At 43.5% G+C, this 16,364-nt stretch overlaps 1 protein-coding gene across 2 annotated transcripts in view; it reads left to right on the forward strand.

Moving 5' to 3' along the window:
* The first annotated feature begins 2,847 nt into the window (after positions 1 to 2,847).
* Positions 2,848 to 16,364, forward strand: part of NELFB (negative elongation factor complex member B) — a 147,312-nt gene continuing 133,795 nt past the window's right edge. The window contains exons 1-2 of one of the 2 annotated variants that reach the window (XM_069241469.1): positions 2,848 to 3,105; positions 15,162 to 15,325. In XM_069241469.1, the coding sequence (XP_069097570.1) occupies positions 3,004 to 3,105; positions 15,162 to 15,325 (266 nt within the window). In that variant the 5' untranslated portion in view covers positions 2,848 to 3,003. The remainder of the gene's footprint in view (positions 3,106 to 15,161; positions 15,326 to 16,364) is intronic. The other variant, XM_069241470.1, reaches the window with a different exon arrangement.

The following is a 16,364-nucleotide window of genomic DNA, read 5'->3' on the forward strand; positions in this document are numbered from 1 at the left end:
TCGCGGGCGCTAGGCCTACCCACACAAGTGAGGTATCATTTTTATTGGGAGACTTGGGGGAACGCTGGGTGGAAGGTAATTTGTGGCTCCTCTCTGATTCCAGAACTTTCTGTCACCAAAATGTGAGGAAAATGTGTTTTTTTAGCCAAATTTTGAGGTTTGCAAAGGATTCTGGGTAACAGAACCTGGTCAGAGCCCCACAAGTCACCCCATCTTGGATTCCCCTAGGTCTCTAGTTTTCCAAAATGCACAGGTTTGGTATGTTTCCCTAGGTGCTGGCTGATCTAGAGGCCAAAATCTACAGGTAGGCACTTTGTAAAAAACACCTCTGTTTTCTTTCAAAAAATGTGATGTGTCCACGTTGCGTTTTGGGGCATTTCCTGTCGCGGGCGCTAGGCCTACCCACACAAGTGAGGTATAATTTTTATCGGGAGACTTGGGGGAACGCTGGGTGGAAGGAAATTTGTGGCTCCTCTCTGATTCCAGAACTTTCTGTGACCAAAATGTGAGGAAAATGTGTTTTTTTAGCCACATTTAGAGATTTGCAAAGGATTCTGGGTAACAGAACCTGGTCAGAGCCCCACAAGTCACCCCATCTTGGATTCCCCTAGGTCTCTAGTTTTCAAAAATGCACAGGTTTGGTAGGTTTCCCTAGGTGCCGGCTGAGCTAGAGGCCAAAATCTACAGGTAGGCACTTTGCAAAAAACACCTCTGTTTTCTTTCAAAAAATGTGATGTGGCCACGTTGCCGTTTGGGGCATTTCCTGTCGCGGGCGCTATGCCTACCCACACAAGTGAGGTATCATTTTTATCGGGAGACTTGGGGGAACACTGGGTGGAAGGAAATTTGTGGCTCCTCTCTGATTCAAGAACTTTCTGTCACCAAAATGTGAGGAAAATGTGTTTTTTTAGCCAAATTTTGAGGTTTGCAAAGGATTCTGGGTAACAGAACCTGGTCAGAGCCCCACAAGTCACCCCATTTTGGATTCCCCTAGGTCTCTAGTTTTCATAAATGCATAGGTTTGGTAGGTTTCCCTAGGTGCCGGCTGAGCTAGAGGCCAAAATCTACAGGTAGGCACTTTGCAAAAAACACCTCTGTTTTCTTTAAAAAAATGTGATGTGTGCACGTTGCGGTTTGGGGCATTTCCTGTCGCGGGCGCTAGGCCTACCCACAGAAGTGAGGTATAATTTTTATCGGGAGACTTGGGGGAACGCTGGGTGGAAGGAAATTTGTGGCTCCTCTCTGATTCCAGAACTTTCTGTCACCAAAATGTGAGGGAAATGTGTTTTTTTAGCCACATTTTGAGGTTTGCAAAGGATTCTGGGTAACAGAACCTGGTCAGAGCCCCACAAGTCACCCCATCTTGGATTCCCCTAGGTCTCTAGTTTTCAAAAATGCATAGGTTTGGTAGGTTTCCCTAGGTGCCGGCTGAGCTAGAGGCCAAAATCTACAGGTAGGCACTTTGCAAAAAACACCTCTGTTTTCTTTAAAAAAAATTGATGTGTGCACATTTTTTCCTTCCAAATATAAGAGAGTGTGTAAAAAAGACATCTATTTGAGAAATGCCCTGTAATTCACATGCTAGTATGGTCACCCCGGAATTCAGAGATGTGCAAATAACCACTGCTCCTAAACACCTTATCTTGTGCCCATTTTGGAAATACAAAGTTTTTCTTGATAGCTATTTTTGACTCTTTATATTTCAGCAAATGAATTGCTGTATACCCGGTATAGAATAAAAACGCACTGCAGGGTGCAGCTCATTTATTGGCTCTGGGTACCTTGGGTTCTTGATGAACCTACAAGCCCTATATATCCCCACAACCATAGGAGTCCAGCAGACGTAACTGTATATTGCTTTCGAAAATCTGACATTGCAGGAAAAAGTTACAGAGTAAAACGTAGAGAAAAATTGCTGTTTTTTTACCTCAATTTCAATATTTTTCTTTTTCAGTTGTTATTTTCTGTAGGAAACACTTGTAGGATCTACACAAATGACCCCTTGCTGAATTCAGAATTTTGTCTACTTTTCAGAAACGTTTAGGTTTCTGGGATCCAGCATTGGTTTCACGCCCATTTCTGTCACTGACTGGAAGGAGGCTGAAAGCACAAATAATTGTAAAAATGGGGTATGTCCCAGTAAAATGCCAAATTTGTGTTGAAAAATTGGGTTTTCTGATTCAAGTCTGCCTGTTCCTGAAAGCTGGGAAGCTGGTGAGTTTAGCACTGCAAACCCTTTGTTGATGCCATTTTCAGGGGAAAAAGCACAAGCCTTCTTCTGCAGCCATTTTTTCCCATTTTTTTTAAAAAAAACGAAATTTTCACTGTATTTTGGCTAATTTCTTGGTCTCCTTCAGGGGAACCCACAAAGTCTGGGTACCTCTAGAATCCCTAGGATTTTGGAAAAAAAAGGACACAAATTTGGCTTGGCTAGCTTATGTGGACAAAAAGTTATGAGGGCCTAAGCGCAAACTGCCCCAAATAGCCAAAAAAAGGCCTGGCACAGGAGGGGGAAAAGGCCTGGCAGCGAAGGGGTTAACGTACACTGAAGTAGTTTAGGGAAATAATACTAAAATAGAGCCTTTGTTGAATGACAAAAATCGTGGGTTTCCCTCTTGATATAAAGTCGAATTACCTTTAAAAAACGTTCAGCACCCCAATTAATAATTTGTTTTATGTAGCTCTACTTACCATACTCGTGACTTGTCACAACCTATAGGTTTTACTTTAGATTTACCTGATGCTTCCACGTTTATCATACAGTCTTCCATTCTATGCAGCTTAGTCTTTCCTTTGTGTCGATGGTGTCAGAGTTGCTATGGAGACTGGCAGCCGGAACCCGCTGCTTGAGTCCGGGAGTCAGGGGAAGAATGTGCCTGGCGTGCACCGGAAGTTGTTTGATTAAGAGCGGCGAACTACACTCCGTGAATTGAAAGTAGGGTTACGGGCAGCCTGGAAAGGGGAATAGACCGGACAAGTGGCTGAGCACTTCGGACGCAGAGAATGTTTTCGGGGCTGCAGGACCTGGGGGTAGCCAACGGAGAAGATCTTAAAGAAACCCTAACCAACTGTACCGAGCCGCTGAAGGCCATCGAGCAGTTTCAGGTACAGGACATCTGGATAGCGGACATCCCAATGTGTGGGACATCTTGTGAAGCTGTGCATACTAGTTAATGGACAGCTGGCATTATATTTGCTCCTGTTAGTTGTACATGCGTGTTTTGGAAGGAGTAGATATATAGAGAGATTTCTTAAGTGAAGTTGTGAACATGGCATTAATTGTGATCTGACACATGTTCTGCTCGTTAATTATTGTCTTTCGCTTTTGGTTATAATTGTCGCGGACATCATTCTCTAAAATTAAAACATCCGGAAATAGTAATCACATTTGCTTTATAGCCGTCTGCGAGACCACTCTCTTTGCATCTCCCGACATTTTCAGTAAAGACGCCAAAAATCCAGGTATGAACCTGCTTCTGTTTGTTTAGTCCCTCACGTGTACGCCTCAGAGGGCAGTATGCAGTTAAAATAGAAAACGGCTGTTAAGTTGCAGTTCATATGGTTAATGCCCAAGATTTTATGTATATGTAAGTAGCAGGATTTCACAATAAAACAACTCACCAGATAAAGCTCCGCATTCAGAGGTAACTGGATAACACGTAGGTTACTAGTATGAATCTCAGCATAGCAGATTGAACCATTCATCCTTCTGAGTTGATAAAAGCAGTGTCATTCAGTTGAGAGAGAATCACAGTGTAATTATGAAGAACAAGGGCACTGTAGAAACCAACAGGTCTTCAAAATGTTTGTTTTTTATTTCCCGGGGCGGGTATTGGATAGGTTTAGGGGTCACTGTAGAAGTAAACTGGGTTAGCTGACAAACCCATGACCGATTCGAGAGAAACTCTGATTAGCATCGTCTGTCGTGAGGAGCGGCGACGAGAATTGGGGTGCTAGTGAGGCAGGTCATTTCGCAGAGCCAGGACGCCCACCTGACTGGCCCTCTCAGTATTTGGGATCAGCTGAAATTCAAGCACCAATGTCTGGCACTGATTCGGGATTCCACAACCATGTGAGGCATCCAGGTGCTTTATGCTGTGCTGAGATCGTAGCACCCACTACCCTGCTGACAACCTCATCCTCAATGCCTAATGCTCTGCATATATTAAACACCCATATCTTGCCAAAATCCAGGTTAGCCCATTCTCTCCAGAGATCTGGGAGAGGCTTCTGCCCCACAGAGATCCACGAGCCATGTAACATGCACAGATACTCAACATCCTGCTCACAACCAGTACATATGCCCAACCACACACCCTATGGACATTTCAAAACTTGTATCCTGAGAGGTTTTTGAGTCCTGTCTAGACATCCAATCCCGCGCACAAATACCAACAAAAAGATTTGGAATACACTTGTTGCACAACTCAGAGTTGTACAAGCCCACCAAACAAAAACTGAGGTCCTACACAATTTTTGAGAAGGACAACGTCCACATGAGCTCTCCTGGCCTTTCTTCTGTTGATCTTTATGGGCTGTGAGTGAGCTTGGACCTCGTCTGTCGGTCCTTACAGTCAAGAGCTCGGCACAGGCCTGCACTCCCTTTCTATGCCCCCTCAGCATTTATGAAATTCCTGCCTGTACCTGGGTGTTGCTTGCAGGGCAGGAAGGCACTGGAATGGTGCAGCCTCGAAACTGCCTGCGAGCCTCGCGGGTAGGTGAGATGAGATTGTGTTTATATAATGCCTACTACCCCTGATGAGACCTCAAAGTGCTTTTTGGCAAGTAGCATGCTACTCTGGAAGCCAAAAGGATTAGTGGTGGATTATATGAGTGTTGGCCTTGCAAGTCTGTTAGTTGGATTGAATAGGAAAAGAGAGGGAAAGAAGAGGGTGAGGACTAGAGAGTGGTATTTGGGAGATCATAGTAGTAAGATGAAGTTTGGGATGAGTAAAAGGGGAGGTGTAGAGTCTAGAAAAGGATAAGGGAGATCATGGTTGTAAAATGAGGTCTGGATGAGTCAAAGGAGGGATGCATGAGGGAAGAATTTAGAAAGTGGTATTTGCAAGGTCCTAGTAGTAAAATGAGGTTTGGCTGAGCTAAGAAGGGGAAAGGAGGGAAGAGTCTAGAAGGTGTTGTTTTGGAGATAATAGTAGTAGAATGAGGTTTGGGATGAGTTGGAGAGTGAAGGTAGGGGATACATTGAGAGAGGTATAACATGCGACTTAGGGCCAGATGTAGCAAGCAGTTTTGCCCATTCTATGTCTATGGGAAAATGTATTCGTACATATGGCCCTTAGAGTAGTGCATTGAAAAGAGTTGGCTTTAATCCTGGCCCAGGGATTTGCGAAAGTCAGTTTTATCTCGCTTTTCCTTTTGTTTACACTCTGCTCACCTCACCAAATCCAGCTCATCATCAGAAGTTTATCATACCTCCAAAAACATCAGCAGAGCTCCTCCCTCTTAGTGAGGGGGTTGTAGCACGCACTGTGACTAGGTATCACGTTGCGAGGAGGTTCCCTATGATGAAGCATGCCACCTTTTGGGTGGTTGAGAGAGTTCATTCTTTTAAGGGATGTTTTTTTCATAGTTAGGCCTTCCTTTCTTTTCTGCCTTTCACCTTTGAGATAGACCTGGGGTTTTGTAGTGGTTCATTGTGAGTTATGTGAGAATAACCCCCGAAGGTCTTCAAATTCCCCTAGCTCTCTTCTGTGATTAGATTGCAGGCATAGAGTGAGTCATAGTTTTTCCAATCCCCACATGTGAGTATTTCAGTTTTTGAAGCTTTCAATTTGAGATGGCTCCATGTCACCCACTGATCAATGGCTCTGAGGCAACTGAAGTTGTTTGAGTTTTCCTTGTCTTGTGGGCTTTGCAGTTTAAGAAGTATTTGTGTGTCATTTGCAAAGTTATAGAATATGAGATGAAATTCACTGATCATTGATGGTAATGACTTCATGTAGATGTTGAAAAGCATGGCTGGGATGATAGAACTTTGAGGGACCCCTGCTTTTGTGAAGTATGGTTTAGATGTTAAAGGGGGGTATGGATGACATTTGTTCTGTTTTGAAGGTAGGATGTGACCCAGTCAAGAGCTGTCCCCTGCATGCCGGCTTCGTAGAGTCTTTGTATTCGAGTGTTATAGTCAACTGTGCCGAAGACAGCTGAGAGGGCCAAGAGAAGTAGTGCTGCACCCCTTATCCAGTCTACTGTGTTTTTAAGGTCATCCCATGTGGTAATGGGATCTGTGTCGCTTCCTGAGCGGAATCCTATTTTGTAGTCAGAAAGTATGGAGTTATCTTCACTGAATTGTGACATCTGGGCCTATACTCCTCTTTCTATCAGTTTGCCCAGGAAAGGTCCCTTTGTAATCGGTCTGTAGTTGTTGGGGGTCATGTGGGTCCAGGTTTGTGTTCTTTAATAATTGGCATATGTATGCCTTTTTTTTAGGTCTTCTGGAAAGACTCCTGTAGTTACAGAATTAGTGATGAATGCTCTTACTGAATACACAAAAGCGGTAAGACAATGTGCCTAGTTAATCTAATAAATACATAGTGCAGGAACAGTGGCCATCAATCACAGGACACCTGAGCTATCAACATTTTACTCACAACGTTCTCTTTCCCATGCCTCACGCTTTGGCAGGCTGTATCATGAACTGCACACAACTTAGGAAGACATTGTTCTTGCGGACTTCATAACAACAGGAACTCACTTGAAGCAAGTTTTCTTTTTTCCATTTTTGCCTCATGCGTCTTTCTTTTCTCCTTTCTCTCCCTTCTTTGACTTTTTCCATTTTTTTTTCTTCCTATTCTTTCCTTTTGTGTTTAGAGGTACTTAACTTAGTGAGTCAATCTCTTCATTGATTAATTTGTTTTTCATCTTTGTCTCAGAGGTAAACTTACAAGTATTGGTATTCCTGCTCTGATAAGTTTTCTTGTAGAGCACTGTGAAGTCTGCATGTACCTATTCTTAATTTTGTTAGTGAAGACAGGGCTAGTTTTTGGACATCAACCAATGGACTTTAATGCAATTGGAGAGATGATCAAAGTATTTCAGACCTAACTCTCATAATGAGAGTAGTGTGATCCCATCTATTGCCTGATCAAGAGGTCACAAAACTGTGTGAGCCACTCTGATTGCATAATTTTCATAATGAAAAGTAAGGAGACATATGTGGCCCTTGGGATCATGCAGATAAGCCTTCCCCAATACAACCTTTCTGCCTTGATTGGTGAGTGCCTGATTACAGTAGGATTTGGTGCTTTAATGGCAGTGTTTAAGTAGCATTGACTTGTTCTGTTGTAATCTTACTTCTAAAAATAAATAAATACATGCAGGCACAGAGCAGGAGTTAAAACAAGCTGCACCATGGGTCTATAACCTTTAGAGTAGTGAGATCAACGTTTGACTCAGAAAAAAACAGCTTGAGCTACACTACTGCATTACTTATGGATTATACTGATCAGAAATGTTTTCATAGAATTGACGACTGCTCAAAGGTCAACAAGGGTAGGATTAATAATGTAGGTTAGACAAAATAACAGTTGTATGGTTAGAATGCACCCATTCGGGGGTTGTGATTGGCAACTCTACTGCACTCTATGCCACCCCACTGTACACCTGTCCCTATGACACTTTACTCCATTCTACTCTACTCTAGTCCACTCTGTCACTCTAGTCTATGCCACTTCACTCTACTTCACTGTACAACGTGGCTGGAACACATTGGCAAAGCCAATAGCTCTTCCTTAGGCGAGACCTATTGGCTTGCCAATGCTTTTTATCTTTTACATCTTGTAGCTATTGAACTGATTTGCCATCCAACCCTCCTTTGGCCATTCCTCCAGAATTCCCATTTACCTATCAATTCCAGTCTCTGAGGCATTGTACTGTTAGTTAATGAGTCTTGTTCTCATTTAATATATTGATCCTTAATCAGTCATCAAGTCAGTAGCCCACATTCCTCTACTCCCTCATCAACCTGTCCCTCTTTTAAGCCCATAGCAGACCAGCCTCAAGTTGCTGCAACTTAACCTTCAAGAAATCCACTGCTAACACCAACAATCCCTCCAACTACCACACAGTGTTTCTACTTCCATATAGAAATGATTGTCTCTCTGCCCTCCATTTCAAAGGCCTTCTCCTCTCAGAGTGCAATACCAAGTGCTAGAGTTATATCTCTCTTTATCCTGTTTCTATCTTCATACTCCTCGCATCATCACTATCCCTTCTGAATTCTCATACTACCTCTCTTCAGTATTGTGGGCCACACTTTGTATTTATTACTCTATTCATGTTCGACATTGCTGGTGGCATCCTGACATAGCCAGCAACCTACCTGTTAGATCATTGTTTCCCAACCTGTGGTCCGGGGAACCCTGGGAGGGGAGGGGCTGGTGGAGGTGTCTGCGACTGCTTAGCAAATTAATATTACCAGGTTAATAAAGTGTATATAAATCAAGCAGCTAAATGTGCAATTGAACATTTTAAAACATACTGTAAATGGTAAGGAATTTGAAACTGGAGGTTAAAAATTAAATTAGTATCCTCAGATTGATTTGTGGGAGCAGTGCAGATGCATCAAAAAGAATACAGTATGGATGATATGTGGCTTCAATTGAATTTATAAAAGCTCCAACCTTCCTATTCAAATTCAGATTTTTATTTTTTTATATTTCTTTGCAAATTTAGTAAAATATGTTATCATTTGAGTATTTTTTTTGTATTTTTTGTGTGTATTGTTTTGCGCTTCAAATCAACAGTGTTTAGGCCTGGGTGCCCGGCTTCCAGTTATGGCACAGTGGGGGCGGGGTGGAGTGGGGGGGGGGGGTGTTTCCACGGAGCCTAACAATAATTCAGTGGGGGTCCCTAGGTTCCAGGAATGATAAAGTGGGAGTCCACAATAGTCAAAAGCTTGAGAGCCCACCTAGTCTCCATGTTGTGTGTCACAGCACCTCACCTCCACTTGTGCAGCTGCAAGGATTTTTACTATGCTAGGCCATTGCAACCAGAGACACTGTAAATATTTTAGAACATTAGATAGCTATATTGTACAGACAACCTATTTTTACTGTTCAAAAATAGAAAGTAAAAAAAAAACAGTGGCAAGGAAATCATAGCTTCTTCATGTTAGGATCCAATCTAGATTCATGTGCTGCATTGTAATGTTTATTTGATGTATTTACATGAACTAGACACATTGTTTTTTTGATACTGTAGTTTTGTAGTGTAATACCTTTTGTAAACAAGTTTTTTTAATCACCCAAATCAAACGTTCTCTTGAATTATTCACTTTATAGGTTAACTTTTTTTTTTTTCCAATTAGGTAAAATAAGAAGTTAAACATACATCCACCTACAACCAGTGGCCGGCAGGGGGCTGTTGGCATGATCAGCTATATAAGGCGTAGAGAGAGTGTCAAAACACATTAAACTCCCACAATAACTCTCCTCCTCCAATTCCTCTCCTCTCCTCCTCCAGTGAACTCCCACTACCACAAACTGGGTCTTAGGATGCTATGTGTGTTGCTCAGTAGCAGCTGTAGGACTGTTGCTCAGAAGGGCCAGCTCCCTCCTCCTGAGTTGGAGAAGTCTTAGGTATTTGTGGAAGTCTTCGATAGAAGTGATATATATATATATTTTCATATTTTCCAGAAGTCCCGGTAAAGGTCCCCTTGTGAAGTTAACACTAAGGACAGTTTCTACATCCCTAGGGTGTGCCAGAGGAGGAGCCACATCATGTGTGTCAGAATTCTGTTGGTCCCCTAATGGGATAAGATCGTTTCGTGAGCCGTCACTTGGGCTATACTGATTTGCCGGCCTCTGTGGGCATTTAATGTGAATGTGAGGGCTTTTGGTGGGCCTAGATTGTATAGGCTGGAAAGCGAGGTAGCGTGGTATTGAGGCATTTGTCTATGTCAGTGGTTCCCAACCTTTTGACTTCTGTGGACCCCTATTTTATCAATACTGGAGACCGGGGACCCCCACTGAGTCATTACTGATAGCTGGGACCTAATATTATTACATTTTTTAAGCAGGTGGTGAGGCCCCTGCGTGGGGCTTTTGTGTTCTACACTTGCCAGAGTGTCCCTCTGTCTGGGGAAGCATAAAGACTTTTGGGTCTTTGTGATTTCTTGAGGAAAGGTATAGTTCCAAAGGTTCATGCCGGCAACAGCCTGTTCCATGAACAGCCAATGTTTTTCAGATTCTGGTTAAGACCACTCCAGCAGGTACTGTTAATACATTTTATGATTAGGTATGCCCAGCCGCCCCCTCTTCCGGTAGTTCAGGTCTCTATTCATTCTGGGACGCCCGTCATCCCACAGAAAGTTGTGAAGCACCCTCTGCAGGAACCAGATAGTTCCTGGGGGGAGGGGCCACCAGGAGAGTTTGGAAAAGAAACAAGATGTGTGGAAGGATCGTCATTTTAACAGCTGCAATCTTGCCCCGTTAAGAGAGGGTATAAGAACACCATAATGATAGATCCTTGACCACTTGCTGGCGGAGTTGCAATTGTTAAGAGACGTGGTGGCCCGATTGATGATGCAAGATGGACTCCAAGGTAGACGAGTGACCGTTCAGCCCACTTGATGTGGAAACCCCAGGTGAGCTGTTACTCTTGAGCACTAGGAATGGTGAGATTGAGGGCCTGTGATTTATGGATATTAATGCAGAAGCCGACTGCTTCACTGAATCCGCTCACCTCTTGAAAGAAGCCCAGCAGAGGCTGTGGGGTTGTCGAGGGCCACTGAGACATCGTCCGCGTAAAGGCTAATAGTGTGGATGTCCCCTCCGAAGCAAATCCCTATGATAGCTGGATTGTCTCATATCCGTTGACTGAACCAGCTCCACATATAACATGAACAGCACTGGAGGCGGGGCAACCATGTCTTGTACCCCGCTGGATGGGGAGGGCTGGGGATGTGTAGCCATTGACTAGTTCTGTGGCCCTGGGTCAGCTTTAACAGGTATGGATCCAGGCACAAAATCGTTCCTCAAAACTGAAATGCCCCAATGTCGACATTAGATAGGACCGATGGACACGGCGAAATGCCTTCTCGCCATCTATTGATAGGAGCATGGTGGTTTGGTTAGATCATTGTGCTTTGTCTATTAAGTGGAGAAGTCGTTTAGTATTTTTAGATATTGTCTATGCAATATAAACCCAGCCTGGTCAGCATCTATCAGGCCTGGCATGAGCGGGTTCAGCCTTGCTGCCAGGATACCTGTGAAGATCTTAAAATCCACGTTGAAGAGGGACATAGGTCTGTAGGATCCGTACTTGCTTTTCTCTTTTCCGGGTTTCGGAAGGACAACAGTCAAGGCCTCAGTCATTTCTGGCAAGGCTGATGCGGGGTGGCGGGGTCCTCTAAGGCGTTGAATAGCCTAGTCAGTATCAGGGGCCAGGTCGGTGCAAAAGGTCTTATAGAACTCAGCTGGAAATCCATCAGGGCCAGGAGATTTGTGAGGCTTGAGTCGGTCAGTGGCAGAGATTACCTCTTCTATACAAATCGGGCCATTCAGGTCATTGGCCTGGTCTGGGGTCAGTTGGGACACTGCCACCACTTCAAGGTACTGGGTCGAAGCAAGCTTGTATTTTCTTTCTGCCTCCGCATTGTGCTGCTTCCCCCACCACCTCGCTGCCAGCTCAGATTTTTTTCTATTTTTTTTTCCTGATTCACACCACCAGTTCGTGTGTTTTTTGTTCATTCCCCTCTCCTCGCCCTGCCTTCCTGCTCCCTGTCACTGGCTGACCATTCCGCTTCCCATTAGAATTTTTTTTAATATGTCTTATTAGCAAATTGCTGCCATGTCACGTGCAATATTTGTCGCATTTTAAGCTCTTTGGAGAAAAAAAAAACTATTTTAATTTATTGACCTAAATGGGCATCTGCCTTGTTTGATTGATAAATTTCATGCGGCCGTGTTCAGCATGACACATGCATGCACACATCACAATGCATATGCCATGAAGCCAGTGGTCTATGTGAAACTAATTCTAAAATGACCATTGCCTGCATGCATTGGTCTCAGCTGATGGGATGGTAAGGAGAATGCTGCTTGCCTGTTCCGTTCGCAAAATTTTCGGTCAGCCGTGGTTCTCTGTAGACTCATGCTTGAAGGCAAAAACATGCTGCACCTACCAGGGGCTTTCACAACCGCTGCCATAGAGGTACTGGCTCTACGCCAATGGGAGAGGGGTAGGTAAGGCACCAAAGTCGGTATGGGTGGGTGGCAGAAGACCAGGTATTTTTTTTTATATCTATTTGGGTGCCGGCAGAGTTTAAGAAATGGTGGTGTGGGTGGCAGGTTACAATTTACATTTATTATTGTCAGTTTGAGAGGGAAAGAGCAACTGCAGAAGTTAGTGATGGTGTGTAGCAAGAGGCCAGGTACTTTTTTTGTGTGTTGGGAAGGAGAGGGAGGTCATGTTTTATATAGCTAACGTTAGTCTATATATTTCTCCTTTCTGCCAATAAGGAGGAGCATTGAAAAACCTGCAATGAGAGGAGTGCAGTACAACATTGTGTACCTGTTTGTCTAACCTTGCTGCTACACGGCAGCTTGTACATACCACTTTCTCTGCCAACTCAGCTTGTTTTTAGGCAGTGTCCTGGGTGGTGGTGAACCATTCCCTCGGGGTTGAGAAATATGCGTGTTGAGGAAAGTTCTAGAGATGCGCTGTTCAAACTATGTGTTAGAGCTATGAAGACTAAGGGCCTGATTACAACTTTGGAGGAGGTGTTAATCTGTCCCAAAAGTGACGGTAAAGTGATGGATATACCACCAGCCGTATTACGAGTCCATTATATCCTATGGAACTCGTAATACGGCTGGTGGTATATCCGTCACATTTGGGACGGATTAACACTTCCTCCAAAGTTGTAATCAGGCCTTAAGTGTCCCCTTGATTCATGATCTACCAAAGTAATTCTACCATAGAAGTCCATAACATGATGGAAGTGCAGCTCCGCACGCTACAGTATTCTTAGAGAGCAATGATGACACCAGCTCTGACGAGAATAGGAAGAATCCAGCGAACAGTTTGATGTTGAGTGAGCCCAGGAAAGCTGTTAGTACATCTAAAATGTAGGCTGCAAGGGGTCCATAGGCTATGTTCCTGAAACCATGTACAACACCAGTGATGTTGGAAGCATTGAAAACATCACTAAAACAGTCAGCAAAGTGAGTTGGATAATGAGTGTTCAGAAGTGAAATCTGTGCCTCAGAGTATGTTGTCCTGTCCAATAAATGAGTTGCAAAAGTTCTAGGAACTTCCTTTTGGGTTACAATTTAAACTTATGTATTTATTGAGATATTATGCTATATCATTTTGCAGTCATTTGAAAATTATAAATGTAACCTTGGTGCAACCTTTAACATGAAGAATTTATTTTAGGAATATAGCTTCGTCCTCACGGAGAGAATAGTACAGTGGAGTAAGAAGTGAGTGCAACCAATAATTGGCAGTCTTGTCTTGGAAAAATCAAAAAGACTGCATTTTAATGGAATCCCACAAAGGAGAACGTCCTAAGGGATTTGTGCATGATGATGTTGTAATAAGACAAATTGCCTCATTAAGCAAGAAGTGAATTGTCCACAATGCAGGGATTGTAACTTCTCAAAACCCCTTAATAAACGAATATGATTTTGTTGGATTGACACTATATAGAATAATAAACATTAGCAGCAATCTGATCAGTACCGTCCCATCAGCCCTCAATCACTACACTCATTACAGAATTAGAAAATTCTCAGGCAGTGGCGGGGATAAAAAGGTCAATGATGCATGGAACATCATTTATTTGGCATATCTAAAAGTAAATGCGTATACAGTTGTAAACAGGCATCAGTTACTCATGTAAGTCAGAACACAATGTGTTGCTCTAAGGACCATTTTATTAATGCCTCTTGACATCAGTTCCTCCACTAACTGGGAGCTTTATTCAGTTGCCTGTGCAGTCTTTGATATTTATTTGGGGACCCTGAGCAGTTTCCATTGCTGCAGTGAGCCTCGCTGATCTGAGTGTTATCGGAGGGGCAACGGCTACTCTTGCAGTCACTAGCCAAGCTAGGCCATGATATGCCCACTGCATTTAGCTGGGGAGTAGCTCAGCCCTAACCCACTTTAAAGGTGCATTGTGGATTTAAAAGATCCCCCCCCAAATTGGGCCTCATGTAATTGTCTTCATGCAAGCAAACACTTCCCTCTGATCCATCCCCCTCTCTGCTTATTGGTTGAACTGTTTTCCCACATCAGAATGAGAAAAGGAGGTCGCACGTGCTCCTACATCCCTCACAAAACACTGAACAACCTCCAACAACTCATCAGAGCCTCCTGCACACTTCTGGTGTTCCACAAGAAGCTGAACACCTGGCTCTTCGGATAACTCTGTGGAGACCACACGCCTACACATCTGCTAAGACGCCCGAGTACTTTCATTGGTGGTTAGTGCACTACAAATGAACATAACATAACATATGGATGTGAGAGGCGAAAACAGTCCATCATGACAGCTATAGCTTTTTCCTAGTACCTTGCTGTTTCCAGTACCTGAGTGGAAGAACAGAGCCAGAAGACTGCTCCATTGTCACTGTCCACTGGTGTATGCTTGTTTACCTGCGTTTGAGTGAAATCTGCAGTGTTTGTTGTGCTTTTGGGATATTCTTGCTTACTGCAGACCAGACATTTCAGTATTTTTTTACTCTTCTCAGCATTAAAGATGTTTGCTGTTTGAGATTGCCAACTCTTAAAGCATGCTTCCCGAGTCATGCTGCCAGGATCCAAAAGAGTGAAATGAATCTGTAATTGCACCCCAGCTTTGATAAATACCTGCTGGGTAGTACAATCGTGTTTAAAGTTGCCTTGTTTATGTTTTTGATTGGAATTATTGATGCTTCAGTGGGAATGTTTTTACTCAAAGTTTGCATACTCAAACCTTTGTTGGTGTTTTATTGTTGATTGAAACCCCATGCTAAAACAAAGTGAGGGGAGGGCGATGTAGGTCATCAGTGAGTTTTATTTCTGCTGCAAGTTTCCCCATTTTCAGTATTTAGACAACATTACATCTGACTTGGTACTTTCTGAAAAGTGTTATTTGATTGTTCAGTTTTGTACAAGATACCTAAATATTTTTTCATGTGCTTTTATGTTTTTAGACTGAGAATGGTGTACTCCTGCCCTCTCTACAGTCTGCACTGCCATTCCTGGATCTCCACAGCATTCCTAGGCTGGAGTTCCATCAGACTGTGTTTGATGAGCTGAGAGAGAAGCTGCTGGACAGGGTTTCAGTCATCGCTTCTGAGGGTAAAGATGAAGACAGGTGGGTCAAGATAATGAAATCAATAGGTTTTGATATATGGCAAAGCACAGTTGGCCAGATTGTCACTGAACATGAAAAAACAAGTGCATAAACTATGTCATTGAAATTGCTACACAGTTGCTTAAATGCAACACAAGATAAACATAGCACTATGTATGATGCACACTGTGTTCTGTGCCGTGATCCAAGAGACTGGCACTCATTGGCTGTCCTCTACATACTCACCAACAAATAGTTAAATATTTTCAGGTATAATATATATGGGCCTCCGATGTTAGACGTGGTTAAATTAGGGTGAACATTGTCGGAAACCATGTGATAGCTTCTCTCAAAGTCAAGGACTTGGACCTGTTCCCAATATTGGGGCAGTCCCACAACAGAACTCCATTGCACTGCAAAGCTTTTTTGGGAAAGTCCAAACAAAAGAAGTTCAAGTGTACCTCTTCCCAGCCTTGCCACTCACTTTCTGTGAAGTCGAGAGGATGTCAGGGAGCCCGGTGGTTTGACTGCCGGTCCTCTGCTGAGGAGCCGACCCTGTACTTGATTCTGATGCATCCTGGGTATCCAGGTCCGTTGGCGACACCACAACAAAAAGAAGCATTTACAGATACCAAGCTTTGCATCTTTGGCACCTTCTCAGTTGTACTCCTTAATGATCCACAGAGGCCTCCCGCCAGGTTACCACTGGCTGGTGTGCTCTTGCTGCCAGCTTTGTTTCCTGAACCCACTTCAGGTCCAAATTCAACGCCAGAGCCAATCCCGTAACATTCTCCATGATCCATGACTGTTCCTGATGCATAGACCCTAGCACCAATTCTGGAGGAGAACGTCAAGTCCATAGTTCTGTCCAACTCTAAATCTAATCTGTCCCGACCTCGAACAAAGCTGTTTGATAGTTCAGTATCTGTGCACTTGGCACATATACCTTCTGATCCAGACAAGACGATGCCTTTACCTAGAGACTTCGCTACAGTCCTTTAACACAACTTCGGATCCGGTCAGAGCCAAATTGAACTTGGCGATGACTGTGATAATGGAT

This window comes from Pleurodeles waltl, chromosome 6 (genome assembly GCF_031143425.1).
Source record: "Pleurodeles waltl isolate 20211129_DDA chromosome 6, aPleWal1.hap1.20221129, whole genome shotgun sequence".
Lineage (NCBI taxonomy): Eukaryota > Metazoa > Chordata > Amphibia > Caudata > Salamandridae > Pleurodeles > Pleurodeles waltl.